The sequence below is a fragment of the Clinocottus analis genome, unplaced genomic scaffold (assembly GCF_023055335.1).
Source record: "Clinocottus analis isolate CAN_PGR_092001 unplaced genomic scaffold, fCliAna1.0.p SCAF_35, whole genome shotgun sequence".
Classification (NCBI taxonomy): domain Eukaryota; kingdom Metazoa; phylum Chordata; class Actinopteri; order Perciformes; family Cottidae; genus Clinocottus; species Clinocottus analis.
This window is the reverse complement of record NW_027176098.1, coordinates 796,230-819,785: the sequence shown is the minus strand read 5'-3', so window position 1 is coordinate 819,785 and position 23,556 is coordinate 796,230. Positions and strand designations below refer to the sequence as shown.

At 45.5% G+C, this 23,556-nt stretch overlaps 3 protein-coding genes across 4 annotated transcripts; 2 read left to right on the top strand and 1 right to left on the bottom strand.

Moving 5' to 3' along the window:
- Positions 1-12,195: 12,195 nt before the first annotated feature.
- Positions 12,196-14,832, bottom strand: LOC137799504 (activated RNA polymerase II transcriptional coactivator p15-like). 2 transcript variants are annotated; one of them, XM_068596298.1, is made up of 5 exons: positions 14,749-14,832; positions 13,834-13,903; positions 13,513-13,632; positions 13,264-13,372; positions 12,196-12,710 (listed from the first exon to the last, which is right to left on the bottom strand). In XM_068596298.1, exons 2-5 carry the CDS (start codon positions 13,900-13,902, stop codon positions 12,631-12,633), a joined length of 378 nt encoding a protein of 125 aa, XP_068452399.1. In that variant the 5' UTR covers position 13,903; positions 14,749-14,832; the 3' UTR covers positions 12,196-12,630. The 2 variants fall into 2 exon arrangements, with proteins under 2 accessions (XP_068452399.1, XP_068452400.1); XM_068596299.1 differs by having other exon boundaries at positions 13,834-13,906; positions 14,749-14,799.
- A 707-nt stretch (positions 14,833-15,539) lies between these two features.
- Positions 15,540-17,914, top strand: LOC137799503 (cilia- and flagella-associated protein 157-like). The gene is made up of 7 exons (XM_068596297.1): positions 15,540-15,640; positions 15,863-16,125; positions 16,439-16,601; positions 16,770-17,004; positions 17,204-17,304; positions 17,415-17,565; positions 17,772-17,914. Exons 1-7 carry the CDS (start codon positions 15,558-15,560, stop codon positions 17,856-17,858), a joined length of 1,083 nt encoding a protein of 360 aa, XP_068452398.1. The 5' UTR covers positions 15,540-15,557; the 3' UTR covers positions 17,859-17,914.
- A 1,143-nt stretch (positions 17,915-19,057) lies between these two features.
- On the top strand, positions 19,058-23,266 carry gstt1a (glutathione S-transferase theta 1a). The gene is made up of 5 exons (XM_068596230.1): positions 19,058-19,195; positions 20,670-20,757; positions 21,155-21,311; positions 21,761-21,937; positions 22,771-23,266. The coding sequence occupies exons 1-5, from the start codon at positions 19,090-19,092 to the stop codon at positions 22,969-22,971; spliced, it is 729 nt and encodes a 242-aa protein (XP_068452331.1). The 5' UTR covers positions 19,058-19,089; the 3' UTR covers positions 22,972-23,266.
- Positions 23,267-23,556: the final 290 nt, after the last annotated feature.

Genomic DNA, 23,556 nt, shown 5'->3' with positions numbered 1-23,556 from the left:
CAGTACACAGAGGCCGACACGGCGTCTTCAGGACGGCCTCGGCGTGGCCGTGTGATAACAAAGGAATTGCCCGATCTTTCAGACAGACACACACAGATTCCTCAGTCTCTCGGCTATCAGGAGACATGCCGAGTGTGTGTGTGAGATGAAACAGAGACCCTTCAACGTCTGAATGCAACAGCGAAACACTGATTACGAGTGAACACGTTTCTTCAAACGTGAACCTGCGTCTGCAGCTCTGTGCTCTTTTGCACTACTTTAAAGAAGGGCCGAAGTTATTATGCTCGTGACAGGACAATGTGCTCGACACCTGCTGGTAAAACCATCCATCAGGACGATCGTATCATATCCCGACACGGACGAGCAGAGAGGAACCTCTTCATCACACAATCACAGGGGCCCTCCTGACGTCTTCGTCCTTATCCCCCAAGACGCCTTCCCATGGCTTGGCTCGCTTCCACGCTCATAAAACAAGAGGTCTGTATGTTCTGCAAACAGAGACACACAGACACCAACCGAAGTCTCACGACCCCGGAGACCAGCTTGCAAAGTTCATGTTTGCGTTGACGAGGAATCGGTCGAGAGTAAACACGTTTTCCTCCCAGCAGCATGCGTGCATTCAAGAGCGTTCCTGAACGTAGTTTCGGTGTTTTGGAGACATTCTCCATTTGCAGGGGAAAACAGCAAAAACAACATATTACACAACAGCTGTGACCTGACAGGAACAGAAGCGAGGCGTCTATCAGGATCCGTGGTAATGGAGGCTTCCTGAGAGCGGTGAGTGGATGCCACAATTTACTTGTTTATTTATCCCCCTCTTTAACAATCCACAGCTGTGACGGTGGTTTCATGTGGAGAAATACTCCAGAGTTAAGTGCCAGTGAGGGAGAGCAGTGAGAGAAAGGCTCTTTAATGTCCGACTGGAGCAATCTTCACAAAAGCAGGAAGCGGAATCTGCCAAACATGTGCACCACTTACAGCCTCTAGCAGGGGTCACCTGCAGGGCCGCCGCCAACGGCAGCTCTACCCAGGTTTACTCAGGTTTACCCAGGTTTACCCAGGTTTACCCAGGTTTACTCAGGTTTACTCAGGTTTACCCAGGTTTACTCAGGTTTACTCAGGTTTACCCAGGTTTACCCAGGTTTACCCAGGTTTACCCAGGTTTACTCAGGTTTACCCAGGTTTACCCAGGTTTACTCAGGTTTACTCAGGTTTACTCAGGTTTACCCAGCTTTACCCAGGTTTACCCAGGTTTACCCAGGTTTACTCAGGTTTACCCAGGTTTACCCAGGTTTACTCAGGTTTACTCAGGTTTACCCAGGTTTACCCAGGTTTACCCAGGTTTACCCAGGTTTACTCAGGTTTACCCAGGTTTACCCAGGTTTACCCAGGTTTACTCAGGTTTACCCAGGTTTACCCAGGTTTACTCAGGTTTACCCAGGTTTACTCAGGTTTACCCAGCTTTACCCAGGTTTACTCAGGTTTACTCAGGTTTACCCAGGTTTACCCAGGTTTACTCAGGTTTACCCAGGTTTACTCAGGTTTACCCAGGTTTACTCAGGTTTACCCAGGTTTACTCAGGTTTACTCAGGTTTACTCAGGTTTACCCAGGTTTACTCAGGTTTACCCAGGTTTACTCAGGTTTACTCAGCTTTACCCAGGTTTACTCAGCTTTACCCAGGTTTACCCAGGTTTACTCAGGTTTACCCAGGTTTACCCAGGTTTACTCAGGTTTATTCAGGTTTACCCAGGTTTACTCAGGTTTACTCAGGTTTACCCAGCTTTACCCAGGTTTACTCAGGTTTACTCAGGTTTACCCAGGTTTACCCAGGTTTACCCAGGTTTACTCAGGTTTACCCAGGTTTACTCAGGTTTACTCAGCTTTACCCAGGTTTACTCAGGTTTACCCAGGTTTACCCAGGTTTACTCAGGTTTACTCAGGTTTACCCAGGTTTACTCAGGTTTACCCAGGTTTACCCAGGTTTACCCAGGTTTACTCAGGTTTACCCAGGTTTACTCAGGTTTACCCAGGTTTACTCAGGTTTACTCAGGTTTACTCAGGTTTACCCAGGTTTACTCAGGTTTACCCAGGTTTACCCAGGTTTACTCAGGTTTACCCAGGTTTACTCAGGTTTACTCAGGTTTACCCAGGTTTACTCAGGTTTACCCAGGTTTACCCAGGTTTACTCAGGTTTACCCAGGTTTACCCAGGTTTACCCAGGTTTACTCAGGTTTATTCAGGTTTACCCAGGTTTACTCAGGTTTACCCAGGTTTACTCAGGTTTACCCAGGTTTACCCAGGTTTACTCAGGTTTACCCAGGTTTACCCAGGTTTACTCAGGTTTACTCAGGTTTACTCAGGTTTACCCAGGTTTACCCAGGTTTACCCAGGTTTACTCAGGTTTACTCAGGTTTACCCAGGTTTACCCAGGTTTACCCAGGTTTACTCAGGTTTACTCAGGTTTACTCAGGTTTACCCAGGTTTACCCAGGTTTACCCAGGTTTACCCAGGTTTTCTCAGCTTTACTCAGCTTTACTCAGCTTTACTCAGCTTTACTCAGGTTTACTCTCGTGTTTGTGTTCATTGTAGAAGCCGTTTGGTGGGATTATGTCGTCGCCTCGTGCATCACAAGCAGCAGCACCATGTCTGATGCCATTCCCAAAATAAAGGAGACGGCCACGTAGTTGGTATCGTCTTCAATCGACGGCGTTCATGAATCCTCTGCTCTGCACGTTGGGAAAGGATCAAGTCCAGTTCAGCACTTTTGGTTCATTTTGCAAAAAGTAAAAAAACGAGTAAAATACAATCTTAAAGGCACAATGAGAAGGATTTAAATTAAATAAAACAATGTATAGGTAAATTGAAAATAATCAAGTATATGATGGAGGGATTACAATCTTTACAGCAGACATCTTCAGTCTTTGGACGACGCAACGCTTCAACAGAGAAGATAAAAGAAGAACCTGAAGGACCTCTCTCTCCCTGGATGCTTTTTTTTGGTGAAATATTTAAAGTATTTGACCTCTTTGGGCCTCTGATTGATTGTTTTCCAAAAGTCCAAAATAAATGTGTTTCACGTGAAGTCTGGAGCGAGGTGCGTTCAAAGACCAGGAAAGGAGTGATGTCATTTTCAGTGTTGGCGGACCCGACACGATGGCTCGAATATTTTACACTAAATGAATTATTAAAAATACTTACCTTCACTTAATCACAGCCAGACTTTGCAGAGACACTGATAACATATAGTGCAATTTTATTATTTAAAAGATTCATATGCATAACTAAAATGAGAAATACATCCTGGAAGTTTCTTAAACCAACATACCAGTAACACATGTATGGACTCACAAGTGTTTTCTGTACATAATCTCTTTTTAAATGATTAAACTAGACCTTGTGGTGGAGGAGTTGATCAGTGTTTAGCACAGAAATGCAAATCATTGGCAATTTTCGCCACAAAAAAGGGCTGAAGACGAAAAGGTAAGTGTCCGTCTCATCCACGATGAAATCTCCGTTTGGGTTTAAACGCTGAACCGCCGGTTTGAACAGCAGACGACCACATTACAGTATCGCTGTGTTATTTTCCGTTGGAGACTCCAAGTTCAGTTTCTTTAAAGAGCTTAATAACCGGTTGCCTTTTCTTTATGGTCCCCGGCCTTCAGTAACGTGACCTTTGCTGGATGAACCGGGTCTGCAGGCGGCCTCAGGTACGGCACGACCGGCTAACGCGGCGCTAACGCTAATCTGAGTGAAGTCATGGGCGGTTTGTGGTTAATCTAACGGACTCATTCGTTTGCCGAGTGCACGCAGGGAAGATAAAACTGTGTTGACATTATGGCGTTGCATGTGAGGCTGTGAAACAGTGGCATCCAGGCGGGACTGTTTGGAGTGAAGCCTGAGGTTTGATCAGTATCGGCATCGCAGGAGGAGCCACTCAGCGTTAGCCTCAACAAAGAAAGCTCGTTTGGGCCTTTTTCCCTATTACCCTATCACAAAGTCCACCATGTTGATTTGGACATTATCCATCTGTTGACTTGGATGACGTCAGGAACCTTTTATCAGATTGAATTCTCACACTACACACGGCCGAGTTGACAATCTGCGATGGAATGCATCCGCTCTCAGCTTCCTTCCTTCTTTACTTTGTACTTCCTGTCTCATTAGTCCCGGGTACTTCTCTTCTGCATATCATGGGTTTTTTGTTTTGTGTTTACGCATGTTTGAGTTTATTTAGTCTTAACAAATGATTTTTCGTTCACAAAATGATAATTTAAAAAAAGTTTAATAAAATACTTGGATTATAAAGGAATGTTTCTGATACAGTAACTGAAAGGAACCGACATGTGCTTTTAATGGGCCTTAAAGAAAGAAATACATTGAGTATGATTGCAAAGAGATTAGTGTCCTGACTTCTATACAACCAGAGGAGTTGCCCCCTGGTGGTCAGGAGAGAGAATGCAGCTTTAACACATGAAGCATAGACTTCTATACAACCAGGGGAGTCGCCCCCTGGTGGTCAGGAGAGAGAATGCAGCTTTAACAAATGAAGCATAGACTTCTATACAACCAGAGGAGTCGCCCCCTGGTGGTCAGGAGAGAGAATGCAGCTTTAACACATGAAGCATAGACTTCTATACAACCAGAGGAGTCGCCCCCTGGTGGTCAGGAGAGAGAATGCAGCTTTAACACATGAAGCATTGACTTCTATACAACCAGAGGAGTCGCCCCGTGGCCACTAAAAATGATGATGTATTAAAAAATCCAAGCAGACATAAATAGTATAGTGTGCCATAGAAATATAATCTTGAAAGTCACATTAGACAACGCCAGAAGGCATGCGGGCAAGTAGAATTATACTTTTCTTATTTTCTATCCTCCTTTTCTGGTTGTGGGAACTTTTGATAGGAATTCTATTTCCTGACATTTATAGACAAAGTGACTAAATGAGAAACAAGATGTATTCATTAAAACAAATAGCTCATGAACATAATTGCTATTTACAGCCCCACATGGTCATAAACTGTGTTTAGCAAAGGACAAAGAGCACCTGGAAGACTGTGGAGGTAGATGTGTCTTTTTTATTCCAGCAAATTTATCGTTTTCAAGTAAAATATGTCCAAATCTTTGCTCTCAATAAAAAAAAATTAAACGCTCTCAAAAAAACCCTTTCCTAGCGTGTCGTACACACGGGGTTCTACTAATGCGTCTCTGGTTCTTTAGCTTCTCAAAGCTGGTTAGACAAGTTTCCCTCAGAGCAGTTCCAGGTCTCCACAACATGGTGCAGGTCTTTAGGTGACTGGAATGAAGACGTCCACACAAGAGAGGAACCATTTAAAGCTCATGAAGCTTCTTCCTCTGACACGTGAAGTTGGCGTACTCACATGTTAGCACTCCAAACATATCTTACAAAGAACTCATAGGATTTCGTTACATACATGCGTAGCTAACGTTAGCTAACATAGCATCAAGTGCATGTACCGTTAGCCGCTGTGGGCTAACGGTACATGCAGGCAGAAAGTGGGGCTGTATGTCAACAGAGCAGTTTTGAGAGCATTTTTTATTTATTTTATTTTTTTGAGAGTGCAGTTTTTTTAGAGCAATTTTTTGGCGAGGCAATTTTAGTTTTGAGAACTTTTTTTTTCGAGAGCGTTTTTTTCTTTTCTTTCTTTGAGAGCATTTTTTTTTTAATCAATTTTTTTAGAGCGTTTTTTTTAGAGCAATTGTTTTGGAGAGGTAATTTTAGTTTTGAGAACTTTTTTTTTTAAAACGTTTTTTTTTTTTTTTTAAAGCAAATTTCTTTTTTTGAGAGCATTTTTTTTTAATGATTTTTTTTGGGCGTTTTTTTTTTAATTCAATTTTTTTAGAGCGTTTTTTTTTCAGAGCAAATTTCTTTTTTGGAGAGCATTTCTTTTTTTAAATAAATTTTTTTTAGAGCGTTTTTTTCTTTTCTTTCTTTGAGAGCATTTTGTTTTTAATCAATTTTTTTAGAGCGTTTTTTTTAGAGCAATTTTTTTGGAGAGGTAATTTTAGTTTTGAGAACTTTTTTTTCGAGAGCGTTTTTTTTATTTTTTAGAGCAAATTTTCTTTTTTTTGAGAGCATTTTTTTTTAAATAATTTTTTTTGGAGCGTTTTTTTAGAGCAATTTTTTAATTAAGAGCAAAGATTTGGAGATTACAAACAAGAAATTTGCTTGGGTAAAAAAGACACAAATCTTCCTTCATAGCAGACCTGGAAGCTGCAGTCTGCAGCCGGACGGCCTCGTGCACTGGAGACAGACGATGTGGAAACACTCACAGGACTCAGGCAGCTGACAGAGGAACATCTAAAGGGTTGCAGGTCTTCATCAAATCCCTTTGGGTTAATGATTCTCTGCATTCGACCCTTCCTCAGTAATCAAGCAGCGCGGGAAGTAACTGGGTTGTTCAGGGTCTTGCTTGAGGACACTTCCACATCCCCGACTGGGAATCGAACCGTGAACCTTCCGGTCGCTGGACGGCCACTGCACCCGTTTAAAACCAACGTCCGGATGAGATGAGTAGAAATGAGTCACGATGACAAGCAATCAAGGAGCAGATGTCAGCAAACACGTGAAATCACACCAGAGAGACGACGCAGGTTCAATGTGACACTCTTACGCAACAACATCACACATCTTTAATATTGATCACCTGCGTCTGGGATCAGGTCTGAGCGTCTCCTCTTGACCTTTATACTCTTCATAGGATCTGTTCATGCGTTTGGAAGCGCTGTGGTCTCAGCATCCGTCCGTACACATCCACCCATCGCACCGGCGCAGTGTATAAATAGCTTGAAGAGCGCCGTCACGTGACCGCCGTCCAGCATCTGCCTCCACACCACCAGTTGCCAAGGAAACTGTGTATTATGCTTACACGAGCTAAGCGGTTGTTACTTTGACAACAGGAATGTCAATTAGCTGCTCGCGAAGAAAAAAAAAGTTTGACCGGCCTTTAGTTTGCCCGCCTCCCTCCTCGTGAGGGCGATTGCAGCCGCTGCACGTAAACTGCAGCAGCTGCAGTAAATCAACAGGGTTCCTCGTTAACAGTCCAAACTGCGCCTGGAGACACGCATTCCTACCTGATGCTACAACGGCTCTGCTCGTGTTTAGTGTCTTTGCTGCGTGGATGCGTTCCTCACGCTGTCACCTGCGCTCTCATCGCCGAAGGTCCGCGAACGCAACGCAGCGCTTCCTCTTGTCCCGTCCTCTCTTCCTCTTCCTTTCCTTGACAGGACGCTTCCTCAGGTGCTGTTTTCATTGATAAAACACTTCAATCTGCCTCTCTGTGACGTCGTTGGGTCGGAGTTGAAGCCGCAGTTGCAGAACCCAAAGCCAAAGGCATGCAGTGTATCAAACGTATGGCTTTTAAACCACAGGGGGGGATTCCTCTGGGTGGATTCATGAAACACAGACCAGAGTCCAGCTGTCTCGGGTTCATTCACATATACAGACACTCGCCAAAACCTCCAGGCTTTCAAACACTTTTTTTTTTTTTTTTTTTGCACCTTGGCACGCCGTTGCACCTTCATTAGATTACACATTCCTTTGTCAAATTGCCTTTTCATAGCTTGTCATTCACTATCCCGGCGCCCCATGCAGCCAGAGCATGCTGGGCCCACAGGTGGGCAGCGGATAAATCCCACAAGACCCCGGAGACTCCCGCTTCCTGTCCTGGTAAACGCTAAATTGACTCACATTTCTATCGCACCTTTTCAGTCGTCCAACCAACCAGCGTTTTACGCTGCATTCCTCTCTCACACACACACACACACGCACACACACACGCACACACACACGCCAACGGAACGGCCTTAAGGAGGAATCTGGCATCCAGCATCTTGCCCAAGGACACTTGGACACGCCGAACTGGAGAAGTTGAGGTTTTCGAAACCGCCAATCTTTCCATTACGGGACGACCGCGCTCTACCGCCGCGAGGGAGAGCGCGCCGCTGCAACAATCTGGAGATACAAGATATTCTAGGAAAATAACTCCAACGTCGGGCACCGAAAGGTTGGAAATCCTTCAGCGCCGACTGCAAACGAGCACTTTGGAGACGAAGCCAACGTCAATGTGCTGCCTGGCGATAAGCGCCGGCCGCCGGGCGGAGGAGGCTGTCTGGGAGGGTTTTGGCCGAAGGAATGCGTTCTTCATGCCACAGCATACAGATTAGCTTTTTCTCCAGTCGACGTGTTTAGTCCGGGGGATTGATTTGTTGCCTGGAGGACTGGATGTTCTTTTAGACAATTTCATATACTTTCGGGCCAAAGCAGATTGTACACTGTGATTGACATGAGATGTTTTACTCATTACTCTGGGATTTGTCAGAGGATTCTGTCGCCTGTTGTATGAGATATATATATATATATATATATATATATATATATATATATATATATATATATATATATATATATATATATATATATAGCAGCATTGCCAGTAGTATTGCGTCATAGACAGGTCAGAGGTCATCAGGGTGAAGGGCAGCAGATTATCTACAAAACCATCTGCTGATCATCGGCTTCTGAGGCGAAAACAGGTCGAATCCCCAAAAGAGTTGACTCAACAGAGACGCTGACGTGTGTGTGTCCTTCTTGTGGAGTTGAACATGTGAACATCGTGTTGGACTCCACGACGCAAGAGTAACACAAACACAATAGATCCTACGATTTTATGGACATGTCATGAGTGAAGAGAGAAAATAGGGGGTAGAGTGACAAAAATAAGCAATTACACAACACCTTTACACAACACCACACCACAACTCAACACCTCTACACAACAAGTTGCAGGACAGGACGTTGCTCATCTTGGACCTGAGACTTTCTCTCACTTTCTTTACATAAATGTGTTCAGACGCACAATGCATTGTACAGTTGTGTGTCTGTGCAGGTCTCTCATCCTCTTACTTCCTGCGGTGTCGACACGTGAGATGAATGTGTGTTTCCTCCTCTGGCCGAGCAGTGAAGGAGCAGCCAAGTCACCACGGGGATGAGGAGGGAGATGTCAGAGAGGGGACGAGGAATGTGAGGCCTCCATCCCCCACGACGCACAGACACACACACACACACACACACACACACACACACACACACACACACACACACACACACGGCAGCTGCCAGGAGGACCTGTTGTAGAGGATCAAGCTCTTCTGTGTTCTGGAAGTCGTTCACCATCACCAGAGGAAACCCTAACGTGTGTATATGTATACAATCGTGTCATCATCATCCTTGTTTTGTGTTGTTTTTAACTCTGTGTGGTGAAGCCAAAAACAAAAAACATGGCTGACTAACATGGAAACACAGTAAGGCAACCCACTGATATCAAAGATCTTCTATAATACAGAGCAACCCAGAGTCGAGCTCCATGTTCATGAAACCCATCCAGGAAAGGAGCACATGCGCTTCATGTCATGGGTTCAGCGTTACGTAAGTGAAAAGATGAGTGTCAGAAGAAAACACAACCATGAATAAATAAATAAATAAAGAGCTGTTTGTAAAGACGTCTTCGGCCATTTCCTGTATTTATGTAAGAAAGAGGAAACGAATGGGATGATGGAGGAACGTCTGCTGCAGATAGAAGACGCATCAGGAGAGAAGACATTTAGAACGACATCAACAAGCGCAAACAAAGAAGATGAGTTGACATTAAATGATATCAACTTTACTCATCATCCAGACCCCTGAGTGAAGCAACAGGGAAGCAGCTGCTAAACCAGTGAAACTACTTCTGCATATGATTTAATGTGTATATTGCTTCAGTAAGGATGCTTTCCAAAGATGCACTGAAGTAGAACTTGAAGCAGCATCTCACGCCACAACGCTCATGAGTCTCTGACTCGTTGCTGTTGAAACAGACGAGATGCTCGGCAGCCCCAGTGGTTGCTATGGTCACACGCAGCCTCACTGAGCTCCACCTGGTTCTTCACCACGGTGATGATTGACAGGTAGCGGCGGCCACCGCCTCCGTGTTCAAGCTAACAGCAGCTCGTGCATCTCTACGGGAGATAAAACACGATGAAGCCCTCGAGTGTTTCTTTTTGTAGCGGAGAAAACATGAAGTTCCTTTTAGGGGAGGAAATTACAGTGGAGAAAACATGATAACGTGCTCTTTAAATGTTCCCTTTGAGTGGAGAAAACATGATAAAGTGCCCTCTAGGTTACCATTACAGTGGAGAAAACATGATAATGTGTTCTTTAAATGTTCCCTTTGAGTGGAGAAAACATGAAGTGCTCTTTAAATGTTCCCTTTGAGTGGAGAAAACATGATAATGTGTTCTTTAAATGTTCCATTTGAGTAGAGAAAACGTGATAATGTGCTGCTTAAATGTTCCCTTTGAGTGGAGAAACCGTGATGAAGTGCCCTCCATGGGGCCCGTCCAGTGTTCTATAAAAGTTAGGTGGCCATAAAATTATGAAGAAATGAAACCATAAAGGCTATTAAAAATGAAAACGATCTGTGTGCTGCTGCCCGACATCATGCAACCAGGACCCTTTCAGCCGGAGTCTGCCACTGGTGTGCACCGCTAGTGTGTGCACCGCTAGTGTGTGCACCGCCAGTGTGCGCACCGCCAGTGTGCGCACCGCTAGTGTGTGCACCGCCAGTGTGTGCACCGCCAGTGTGTGCACCGCTAGTGTGTGCACCGCTAGTGTGTGCACCGCCAGTGTGTGCACCGCTAGTGTGTGCACGCTGCCAGCGGTGTGCTGCAGCTCGATCTCCTCGTCCTCTGTTGGAAGGCGCACGTGACCGACTATGATAAAGAAATAATTGTTCACAGTCTCTTCCAACAACAATATTATGTAATGAAGGAATGTACAAACAGGGCCGAGGCCGCTGCGTGTCCGCACACAGCATGAACGCACCATCAGCTGGTTTATGCCGCCCTCTGTTGTCTCAACATCTGTGCCGGATGATTACGGACAAAAAACCACAACTGATGGTTGAAATCACAATTTCTTGGGATGGGTGAGGGGGGGGAATATCTATCTTTCTAATCTCCTGACTAACAAGGCTCTCAAAATGAAAGAGCGGCGAGAGAACAGGAAGGCCTCTGGTGGTTTCACTGTGTCACTCCCACAAAACAACACATGCATCTGAGTGACATGTGCAAGAAGAATAAACGTCCATCATGCCGGGACAATCCCCGATCTCAGAAGTCAGAGCCCGAAAGAGTGCAAAGAGTGAGACGTGCAGGCATGCGTGAGTCAACAAGGGGGTGAAATGTTTGAGCGGCGTGTTTTCCAAAAGCCCGGCTTTGTTCCGGCGGCCACACAGTAGAAAGTGCCTGGGAAATGTCAACAGGGGCTCCACTCCCCCTGTGCTCATACCTGACGGGACAGCAGTAAACACTCCATTCTGTTCAAACAGCGACCCCCGCGCACACACACACACACACACACACACACACACACACACACACACACACACACACACCCTTCTCTCTTCACGGCGTCGAGACGACGTGAACTTTACCGACAGCCGGGAAACACGCCGGCGGTCCAGGTTCAGGGAAAACGCTCCGGCCTGCCGATCCCACGGCGAGGTCAGCGTGAGGAGAGAAAAGAGTCGTGTGAGACGACAACGCAACGCAGCAACGGGGATGTTGCACGTGGACTCCATTTAGGACGGGAACGACCCGCCAGAGCGGATGACATCGCTCCATCTATGCACTGGAAGTACCACAAAGTACACACATAGTACACACACATAATAGGGCTCACACACATTGTGACCAGTGGATTTTCATGACTTTAACTAAATGTCCATGAGCAAACATGGTGTGAAATGTGTGTGTGAACAGTACAAAGTGATAAAATGTAGTATTTAAACTAACAATGAGGATTCAAAGCATACAGTAAACCTTAAATGACTCAAATGAATGAGAGACAATAGTTTGATTAAAAGAATAAACATTTATATAGATGCCTGTATGTATGCTGCTGATATGTTGATATGTTTTACACAACTTTTGTTCTTCAAGGCATGGAAATAACCATTTTAAAAATGCCTTAAGTTTGTCCACTATAGAAGACACCAGGAAATACACAGATCCTTACAGGAGCCCAGACAGCCGGCAGGCTGCTGTCCAGTAAACTAAATGAAACTCACTCTCTGCTGCCCCCTGCGGCTTCACAGAGTCCACTGCAGCGCCTTCAATCACGACAAGAGACGACGTTTCATTTCACATCATTTATTTTGAAAAGTTCACCAGGACTAACGACACGACGGAGTGGACTCGGCTTTCAGAAAGGAAGCGCTACGTATTACAAAAGGTCAAAACAAATGTACATGGTGTTTAAGCCGGGAACACAAATTTACACACAAACAACATTATTAAACTAGTGCCGCGTCTGCTTTTCCTTTTGTTTCTTCCCCGTTCAATACCAAAACACCACCATCTACCCACCCACAGCTCCACCCACAGCTCCACCCGCAGCTCCACCCACAGCTCCACCCACAGCTCCACCCACAGCTTCACACAGGACACCAGAGGACAACACTGGATCTATACAACCACAAACTAAAACAAAGTTCTTAAGAAAAACCACCCAAGGCGTTTTACAAAACCTGTTTTCTAATTTCACAATCAGTCAACAGCGGAGGGAACGTTTATAATCTCTTTATGGCGTCGTCGATTTCTGAAATCTGGTCCTTCAGCTGGGTCCATTGCTCAGGGTTCAGGGAGATGCCTACGAACGAGAGAGGCAACCGGGTTCAACAAGGCAGCCGCCGTCAGACGAGGTCATGTCGGTTTAACACGTCTGTTTTAGTGGAGACTCATTTGAAATACATTTCAAACTAAATCTACAACCTCTGCCCTAAACAACCCAAAAACACTAAAATCATCGTCTCACCACAATCTGACCTATGGATTTCCATAACTTTTGACCAAATTTCCATAACTTTTGACTACATTTCCATGACTTTTTTAACCAAATTTCCATGATTTTTTTTATACCAAAGTTTCCATGACTTTTTCTAAATTTTGATGCTATTTTTTAATTTTTTTAATTTCCATGACTTTTTTTTTTAAACCAAATTTCTATGACTTTTTTCCCCCAAAACTCATTTACAGGACTTTTACTACACTTGGGGATTGTTTTCAAGGACTTTTCCTTGCCTGGAAATAACCATTTGAAAACTCCATAACTTCTCCAGGTTTTCCATGACGTATGCACCGTGCCTGCAGATCACTGGAAACGCGTCACAACAACACACGGAGGCGTTAAGAGACGGCAGTACCTTTCTTTCCCGGCTTCATCTCCCCGTCTTGGTTCATCCAGTACTCTCTGATGTCCACCAGGGTTTTCCCCTTGAAGTCCCTCACGCTGACGTACCTCATCTTCCCAATCTGTGAGAAGCAAAACAACCGTCAACTGGACATTTCCTACACAGGATTTGGGGGATGGGGAGGGACATACATTTAAAATGTCTTTACAGTACCATTAACAAACAATACCTGTACTACCTCTGATACCTCCACAAACCCACCTGGAACATGTTGTCGTCTCCATTGCCGTTGCCCTTGGAGGAGCCTCCTGGCTTGGAACTCTCGCCACTCTTTGGTTTCTTGGCCGGTTTCTCTGGAACGCTTGACTTCTTTCTCTTTGCCTGAAAAAAAAGAAGAAGTAAAATACTTTTTCTAAATTCTTGCCCCACACTCCGTCCTCGCCGTGGCGTCGTAAACGTAGGCAACGTTCCTCAGTTCTCAACATTTATTTTTTGGGTGATGAACCCCAGTTCTTTGTGAACACCAAACATGCCCAAGCGAAGACGCATTCAAAGCGGATCAAAAGGTTTTGAGGCACAAACCTTGGTCTCTACTTCACTGTCGGAGTCACTTCCGGTCGTGGAAGACAGCACTTCCTTTGATTTTGGCATTCTGCTGGAACAGGAAGCGGACATCAGGTCAGTTTAGTAGTTACAGAGTAGTTACAGTTACATCCTTAAGCGGTAATGGCCTTCTTTAGTCTAGTTTAATACAGAATATGCCGGTATTAATACAAGCTTGTGTGCAGACGGGAAAGTTATCTTTCCACATGCACTATTAGGGCTCTCTATACAGCCATGATGGAAAGGAGGGCTCTCTATACAGCCATGATGGAAAAGAGGGCTCTCTATACAGCCATGATGGAAAAGAGGGCTCTCTATACAGTGACTGTTTTTACAATAAATGCATTCAAATAAATGTTGTTTTACTTCATTAATATATTAATAGATACATAATTTACTGATTAAATCAGGCAGAAAATTAAACCGTAAAGGAACCTAAAACTGTTCACTAAGCCCGCGAGGTCCTGTCATGCACGCGCCATGCATTTAACGTCAATTGGATTGCGCGCGCCGACTGTTTGGGGATTTCCGTTTTCGGCGTTTTAGCGTTTAAAAAAAATGTTTGTTCTACATATGACGTCAACCTACAACACACTCATCTGACGTCATCTGCTCGCGAAGACACGCGCTCGTAAAACGGCTGTTAATACGACTGTGCGCGTGCAGCTACATGCCTCAAGCTAGCAAGCTCGATGCTACCCGGGTAGCTTAGCCACCCGGATGCTAACGTTAGCAGAGAAACGTCGCGCGGGTCTCGTGGTGTCGTCTCGTGGACACGCACGCACGCGCTCGGGTCGCAGCTGGCGGCTCTTGTTCTCAGACCCGAACATCTTCGCAAATACACGGTTTTTTTTTGTTTTTTAGCATGTTTTGTTTAAAACGGTTCATGCTTACCTGATGTGTGATGTAGTTGTGCAGAGAGCTAGACAGGAACCGGAAAGCCGACTGACTTCCGGTCGCGAGCTCTGCGTGCATGCGTGAAATACTACCGTGTGTGTGCGTCGCGAGCCCGCCTTACACTTATATTATTGAATATTTATTAAATATTTATTATAATGATTTATTAACGCAGTAACCAGTCCATCTTAAGGACACAAGGTCCTTAAGGTCACAAATACAACATGCAGGACAATTCAGTAACTTCCGCCTTTTTTAAACAGACTCACAGAGGTTACATGTGCACATCCTGTGTGCTGGCAGCAACACAACAGAAACCAAATCCCCATCATGCTATGATTGATAAAGAGGGAACGAGTTGTAAAACATGAATACGATGTATGAGCATTTAAACCACATAACAATATGGAATGTTTATTAACAATAAACATGGAACATGTGGAGAGAGGAGGAGGAAACATCCATCACCAGCCTGCTGGTCTGAGGCGCCCTCTGCTGGCGGAACTCCCGCCATGCACACCCTATTTCAAAATATATTCTATTTATATTCACATTGTATTATTTATATATTTATATTCACATTGTATTGTATCATAATATATTCACATTATATTTCATTATAATATAATATATTTATTCACATTATAGTGTATTATATGACTGAACTCTCTATTGGTCAGATTAATGGAACAGTGTAGAACTCTCCGAGCGGGACTGAACGCATCGTTCCCTAGCAACAGGTTGTAGTGTCTCGCGCTGAAATGCTCGTTAAAGCTAGCCGTTTCCAGGACAACGAGCAGAGCAACATGGCGGCTTCAAGCAGCGCGGATGTCAGCGAGAGGTCGATCTGCTTAACGCAGATCAGATACCTGGAGGAGCAGCTGGACAGGTGAGACACTGAGCTCATTATATGTTGTGTAGCTCACTTTGTGCTTCATTATATGTTGTGTAGCTCACTTTGTGCTTCATTATATGTTGTGTAGCTCACTTTGTGCTTCATTATATGTTGCTCTGGTTAAAGTGTTGTTCACATGTTCAATTTAAATTATTACATTTAAATTTTGCAAATCATATATATATATATATATATATATATATCCTCGTCCTCCAGCTGTCAGCAGCGCTGTGATGGGTTGGAGGCTCGCAATGTGGAGCTGAGCGCTCAGCGCGACGCGCTGGAGAAGCACAAGCACGAGTCCATCGAGCACCTGAAGCGCCTCCTCGCCGGCAGGGACAGGAGGCAGGCCGAGCAGCTGCGGGCCGAGCGGAAGGAGCACGGCCTGCGGCTGCGGGGTCTGCGGCGGCAGCACGGCCAGAGCATGCAGGAGCTGCAGCAGCGGCAGGACGACCTGCTGGCGGAGGGCCAGGCGCTGGGTGAGACATGGAGGTTCCTCTTCACGCCCTTTGGCAGCCGCTTCAGTCAGCAGCTCATCAGCACCACATGTCTGACTCACTACGACACACACTGTGCAACTCACAAGGGAATCAATAGGCTTCTATACAACCAGAGGAGTCGCCCCCTGGTGGTCAGGAGACAGAATGCAGCTTTTACACATAAAGCATAGACTTCTATACAACCAGAGGTTTGGGTGTTTTGGTCACTGCTTGCTGGATCAGGCTCTGTGAGGCCTGACACTGGGACGGTGTGGTGGGAGGTGATCCTGGTTGACTGCTGTCTTCCTCTCAGAGGCGGCGCTTCTGGAGCAGCAGCAGCAGAAGGTGCTGAGGGCCGAAAAGATCCAGGAGAAGTTGGACATGGAGACTCGGATGAGTCGTCTAGTCCAGAGCATCAAAGAGCTGGAAGTTTCCATCGACGACCTGCAGAACGCTGCCCAGTCTGAGAGGGAGAAGTAAAGAGTTCAGGAGTTGCTGTTCAATCCACGGGGAAACAACTGGCGCTAAGCTGCTTCTTCTTCTTCTTCTTCTTCTTCTTCTTCTTCTTCTTCTTCTTCTTCTTCTTCTTCTTCTTCTTCCTTTTCTTCTTCTCCCTCTCCCTCTCTGTTTGATCCAACTCACAGCCAGCTTGCGGCGAGGAAGAGGAAGATTGAGAGGCGCGTTGCGCATATTATCGGCAAGGACCGGGCCGAGGATGCCGAGTGCCTGGAGCGCCTCAACTTCCTGCAGAAGAAGAACGCGACGCTGCCGGGCGAGGTGGAGGCCCTGCGGGTCCAGAACGGGGTCCTCCGCCTCCAGAAGGACGAGGTTAATGCCGACATGAAGAGGCTCGCCAGGGAGGGGCTCACCTGCCAGGAGGTAAGAGAGAACCTGTAGACTCTATGGGCGGGTGCTCAGGGACACTACTGACTTCTATACAACCAGAGGAGTCGCCCCCTGGTGGCCAGGAGAGAGAATGCAGCTTTAACACACGAAGCATAGACTTCTATACAACCAGAGGAGTCGCCCCCTGGTGGTCAGGAGAGAGAATGCAGCGTCGACTTATTCCCTTCTTCAGGCCGTGAAGAAGACAAAGATGGAGTGCCAGGAAATGAAGGCGGAGCTTGAGATCCGTAGCTCCTCCCTCAAGAGCGTACAGGACGAGACCGCCGCTCTCCGGTGAGAGATTCACTTTCATTGTGACATTTTTAAGAATTCTCCTGGTGTCACGGTGTGCACGTGGGCGTCACGGTGTGCACGTGGGCGTCATGGCGTCCGGTGTGTTTCAGGCGGCTCGTGGCCACGGCGTGCGATGAGAGCCGTCAGGAAGCAGCCGAGGCCGCGAGGCTGAGGGCCGAGATCCAGAGGGAGCACCGGAGCAGGAGAGCGAGGGACGGCGTCCAGCGAGAGGGAGTCCTGCTGCTCACACACATCCTGAAGGTGAGGCACACACACACACACACACACACACACACACACACACACACACTCTCACTTTCTCTCTCTCTCTTTCTCCCTCTCTCTTTTCGTCAGCTCGCTTCATGAACTTCCAACACTGTAATTATTAAATACAATATATGTTAATATTAAATGTAATATTTAAACATTAAATATAATATTTACGTTCCGTATGTGAACGTCTGCAGGAGGAGGAGGAGGCGACGGAGACGGAGCGGAAGCTGCAGCGGCTGCAGGAGATCCTGCAGAGCTCCGCCCCTCATGACACGGTATAAGCCCCGCCCCCAGCGTCCAGGCTCCGCCCCAAATAAAGGTTTTTACTTACTTTGAACCTGTTGTTCAGATTGCTCTGTAGATTTATGAATACTGTTCTATCACAGTGTTTACGAGCTGTTGCCTGATGAGTTACTGTTATTAAAATGTCAGGATATTGTGAAAATATTAAAAAGTGTAATATCTAATATGATTGTTGTTCTGTGTCAGATTTATATATTTAACAAACTCTTTTGTGTTTTTAGTGTCTAACAATGCAACACAGTCTTTTATGTATTTGCTGTTTTATGAGCATCTTAAAATATGACTTGACTGAGTGTTTCTACTATTACATTAATATTCTATCTTTATTATTGTTTCTGCACGCGTATCAAAGGAAACATGAAGAATAAGTTTGGTATTTCAATCTTGTATTCAAGGTCTGTTGAAAATGAAAAATAGTGCATGTCACGGACCGGGCTGTGTGGCCATGACAGAGGGACTACACAGGAGAAGTGAGTGCTTTGACAACAAGTATGGTTTATTTACTTGTAAACAAAAGACAAACCCAACCTGGCATCTCGGGGAGTGAGAGCGAGAGCGCTCAGACTCGAGGGCCTCTTCAGTGAGCGGCCACCGATTAGATGTCCCCACTCTCCTGATGACCAACTCTGCCCCGCCCACCTGCACACCTGCACACCTGCACACCTGCAGGGGCAGCGGCCAATGGCAGCGAGGGTCGTCACAGTGTGTATTTATAGTTTTTGCATGCGTATAAAGGATACATGATGTATAACTTTAACATTATGCAGGGACTATAGATACAATATAGAACATATACATATTTATTTGTATATGTAAACATATATAAATACACATGTTTACATATATTAATATTCTCTTTTATTTTATATTTGTTTCTGCACGCTTGAAAGGATAAATGATGAATGACTTGTCATATTCATCTCATATTCATTGTGTAACATCTGTCCACAACACATTTACACTAAAGCGCGTTTATTTATTTATGCATTAATCCAGAAAACAACAATAAAGGAGCACTTAAATAAGGCTTTAGTAGTAAGTCAACCCCTGGTGCTGAGTGGAGGACATGAGAAGCAGAGCTGCGTGTCTCCAGGATGCTTCAGAGGTCACGCCGCTGGGAGCCAGAGGGAGGAGGGCGCGTGGCCGGGGGGAGGAGCCCCGCGGGCGGATAAGAGGCGCCGCTGGAGCCGGAAGAGGAGCACTGGAGCCATGCAGCTGTACCTGGACCTGCACTCGCAGCCCTGCCGCTCCGTGTTCCTGTTCGCCAGGGCGGTCGGGATCCCCTTCGAGTTCAAGCTGGTGGATCTCACCAAAGGTAACGCGGGGGCGCGCGGGGCGGAGCGGGCACGCGCTTAAAAACACACACACACAACTTGATGTATGCGTGTCTGCTTTTGAAAAAAAAAAAACTTTTCGTTTTTCCGCCAGATGTTTTCGCAGAAGTATGAGCTCGTAGTTGCGCAATCTGCAGCTGCAGAAAGCTGCGCAGAGTTTTCTTCTTGCGCAACTTTTTGCACAAGAAGAAAGAAAAGGACCTTGGACTCGCGAACAACAAAAACAACAAGCCGCCTCCTCCTCCTCTTCTTTTTCCTTCTCCTCCTCTTCCTCCTCCTCCTCCTCCTCCTCCTCGTTATCAGTTCACATTTCCCCCAGAATGCAGCAGATAAAGTGGCCGCGCAAGCAAACAGCGGAGTCACGGGGTCAAAGGTCACAGACAGCCTCACCTGCGTGAGGTGATGGAGTTCGACAGAGGAGACGAGGAAAGGAAATAAAGGAGAAGAGTTTGAGGGGAGGAGTCAAAGGCCCAATCCCAATCTCCACCCTTACGGACTCACGGACCTTGAGGCGCGCTCCCGCGAAGTCCTTGAGGGTTTAGGGGTGTCCTAGTGTCACATGGTGGAGGGCCTGAGGGCTCTGGGGCGGACATGTTGAGCCCTTTATGAACCCTTTCCGAAAGTCAACATTAGATGCTGACTTTGCCTAAGGGAATTACCCACAAGGCATTGCAACGTGAGGTTTACACGCAGTTCCCAATGGAAGAACTGAGACGTAAAAAAACAAAACAAAGAGGCACGTGGGCATTTAGCTGATAAAATACCTTTACAACATTATGGAACATAAAAACACATGAATGAGAGGAATGCAAACAGAATATATATATTTTTTTTTCTGTATATTCGTCATACATTTTATTTTGACAAAAACGAGTGAATAAATAATATAAAATGACTTCTCATCTTATAAAGAAGACGTTTGAACCAGTAAATAAAAAGATAAAAATAACGTGATGTTGCAGTAAAGTGCTGTCATTCATATCCACACCATCCAGCCCTCACAGACTCTCACCCTCAACCAGTCAGCAGCTGACGTCAGTGAGTCCCTGAGCGTTCAGGGCTCGAGGGTTTAGGGTGGAGATTGGGCCAAAGAAACATTGAAAACTCCACTTGGCGTCTTCTCCCCTCAGAGGGAATGACGTCACTTCCACTGACCTTATCTGTGCCGTCAATGAGGCCAGAACATGATGATTGATCCAGTCTGCTGGTGCGTTCAGGGACACGCTCAGAAAAAACGACTCTCGCCTTCAGAGTCCTCCAAAGTGTTTGACCAGATTTTAAACAACTTGTTTGTGACAAAAACATCAATTTTACACACACACACACACACACAGACACACACACACACACACACACACACACACACACACACACACACACACACACACACACACATCCTTTAGTTGTGTTTCTGTGAACACCAGCTGACTGCTTCTCCTCCGTGTGTGTCGTCAGGGCAACAGGACAGCGAGGAGTTTGTAAAACTCAGCGCGTTGAGGAAAGTTCCTGTGATGAAGGACGGCAGCTTCATTCTGACGGAGAGGTGAGCAGAAAACAACTCCTCTGGTTGTATAGAAGTCTATGCTTCATGTGTTAAAGCTGCATTCTCTCTCCTGACCACCAGGGGGCGACTCCTCTGGTTGTATAGAAGTCTATGCTTCATGTGTTAAAGCTGCATTCTCTCTCCTGACCACCAGGGGGCGACTCCTCTGGTTGTATAGAAGTCTATATAAGTGACTCTACTTCTCTCTTGATGTATTCCCTCAGTAAACATTGTAAACATGAGTTTATGTCTCAATCTCTAGTTTCAAGTCTTCTTCTATACAGCATGATGTTCATTTAGTACATTATGGTCTGTTGGAGTCAAACAGACCATGAAGCAGGGGACGCTTTAGGGGCGGGGCTACAGGGTGATTGACAGGTGTGGCGTCCTGTTGCAGCACGGCCATCTTGGAGTACCTGGTGCAGAAGCACTCTGCGCTGGTGGAGGATCACTGGTTCCCCGCTGAGCTGCAGCAGCGCGCTCGAGTCAACGAGTATTTATCCTGGCAGCACATGAACCTCAGAGCGCACGGGTCCAAGGTCTTCCTGCTGAAGGTGACTCACTCACTCGCTCGCTCACTCGCTCGCTCACTCACTCACTCACTCACTCACTCACTCACTCACTCACTCACTCACTCACTGTGCTTCCAACAGCAGTAACTTCATTGATCTTTAGTTGATCATCAATACTTTCTCCTGTAATGTTAAAGTTACTTTCATTACATTACGACTTTCAGAATTTCTTGATGATAAAACATTTAAATTGACTTTTTGCTGTTAATCGACCACAATTTAACTATTGCTACTACTAAAAAATAAATTAAACACGTTCCCACTTCTTCTTCTACTACTTTTAATCGGCGTAGCTTTTATACAGACATCTAAACTTTTAAAAGAGGAACACGAACATCTCTCCCCACACGCATCCCAGCATCCCCGTTAGCTCGCCTCCCGTGTGCTCCGCTCCCCGTTAGCTCGCCTCCCGTGTGCTCCGCTCTCTGCAGGCTCTGTTTCCTGTCGTCATGGGCTGTGAGGTCCCGGAGGACAAGATGGCCGCCGCCGTGGAGGACCTGCGTCAGTCGGTCCAGATGCTGGAGGAGAAGTTCCTGCAGAGCAAGGCCTTCATCGTGGGGGACAAGATCTCTCTGGCTGACCTGGTGGCCATCGTTGAGATCATGCAGGTACTACTTGTAGTTTTACTACTGCGGAGTACTACTGCTACTACTACTAATACTGCTGCTGCTGCTGCTGCTAATGGCCGCGTTTTAAGCGTCTTAAAAGCTAAGAACGACTCTGGGAAACGCGTCCTTCTTTCACAGCGCTCTTAAGACGCTCTAAAGACGCTCTAAAGATGCTCTTAAGACGCACTTAAGAGCGTCTTAACGAATCTGGGAAACGCAGCCAATGTTATAATGCACAATACGATCGCCCTGCAGGACCTTTTAAGTACCTCGAGGTCCTTTAAGGACCTTTGAGGTACTTCAAAGGTCCTTGAAGATACATGAGTACTTTTGTTCTGCGGTCTTTTATGAGCGTGAATAAATGCTAATAAAATTAATATCTTCAAAATGGCTTTTTAATGACTTTTCTTTCCCAAATTCATGATGTTTATAATCTCAGAACATGCAGATTATATTCTGGGAATATTACTAATATTATTTAGTTTTAATTGCAATATGCTAATGTAGCCAACTCTGTATCCTCTTAAAATACTAAATCACTTTCTTTATTCAAAATTAATACAAGTATCTTTTCCTTGCTTTGAATTTGATTTAAGCTTTGTGTGTTTTTTTGGTTTGTTTTGTGAAACTGTGAAACACTTTATGATTTAAAAAAAAGTCCATAAAATGTATTTTATTTGTTTTTGAATTGTGTCAAACATCTGTTTATCTCTTGTCTCCTCCGACTTCCCCCAACTTTAAAATAAACAGTTTTAATCATCATTTCAGATCAAGTTCAGAGGGAACAAACAACAAATGACTGTAATATTTCATAACTCTGCATTGGTTCGCAGCCCGTCTGCGTCGGCGTGGACGCGTTCGAGGGCCGGCCGGCGCTGAGCGCCTGGAGGGAGCGCGTGAAGGCGGCCATCGGGGAGAAGCTGTTCGCCGAAGGTCACGAGGTCATCATGAAGGCCGCCGGCCTGAAGCAGCAGCTGGAGAGCAGCGGAGACCTGGAGATGCTGAAGAGCAAGTTCAGGAAGGTCTTCAGCTGAGAGAACAACGATCAACGATCAGCATCTATGATCAATAACCTGTTTTTATCAGCAGCAGCTCGTGTGAACGTCTTTCATGAGATTCATTCAACTCAAGAGATCAAACATCTTGATTTTATCAGCAAAACAACAACTTAGTTTTCATGCTGAAGATGGAAACTTCAGCAGCAACAATGAGGAAAGATGTGTGTTGTTGTTGTTGTTGTTGTTGTTGTTGTTGTTGTTGTTGTGTTGTGATCCCCACGAATACTAAAGTCATGCTTCAGAAGAATTAATAAAAAAACAACGATGTCCACTTCTTGATTTATTTCCATAGTTCTTCCAGAAGTTCTTTGTTCTTCCAGAGCAACAGATGCTGCTCCTCTTTCCTGGTCGATGTTGCTCTCAATGAGGCATTTATTCCTTAAGGACTACGTTTCCCATCAACTGGACCTCTGCAGTAAAAACTAGTGAATTTTATCTCTTGAAATAAAAACATGAAAAGTAAAAGTCCTGAAACATCAGGAGACATTTTGATGAAGTGACCTCTGGAGGTCTGTGATACGCGTCACAGTACGAGTCAACCAGAACTAACGGGAGGAGGAA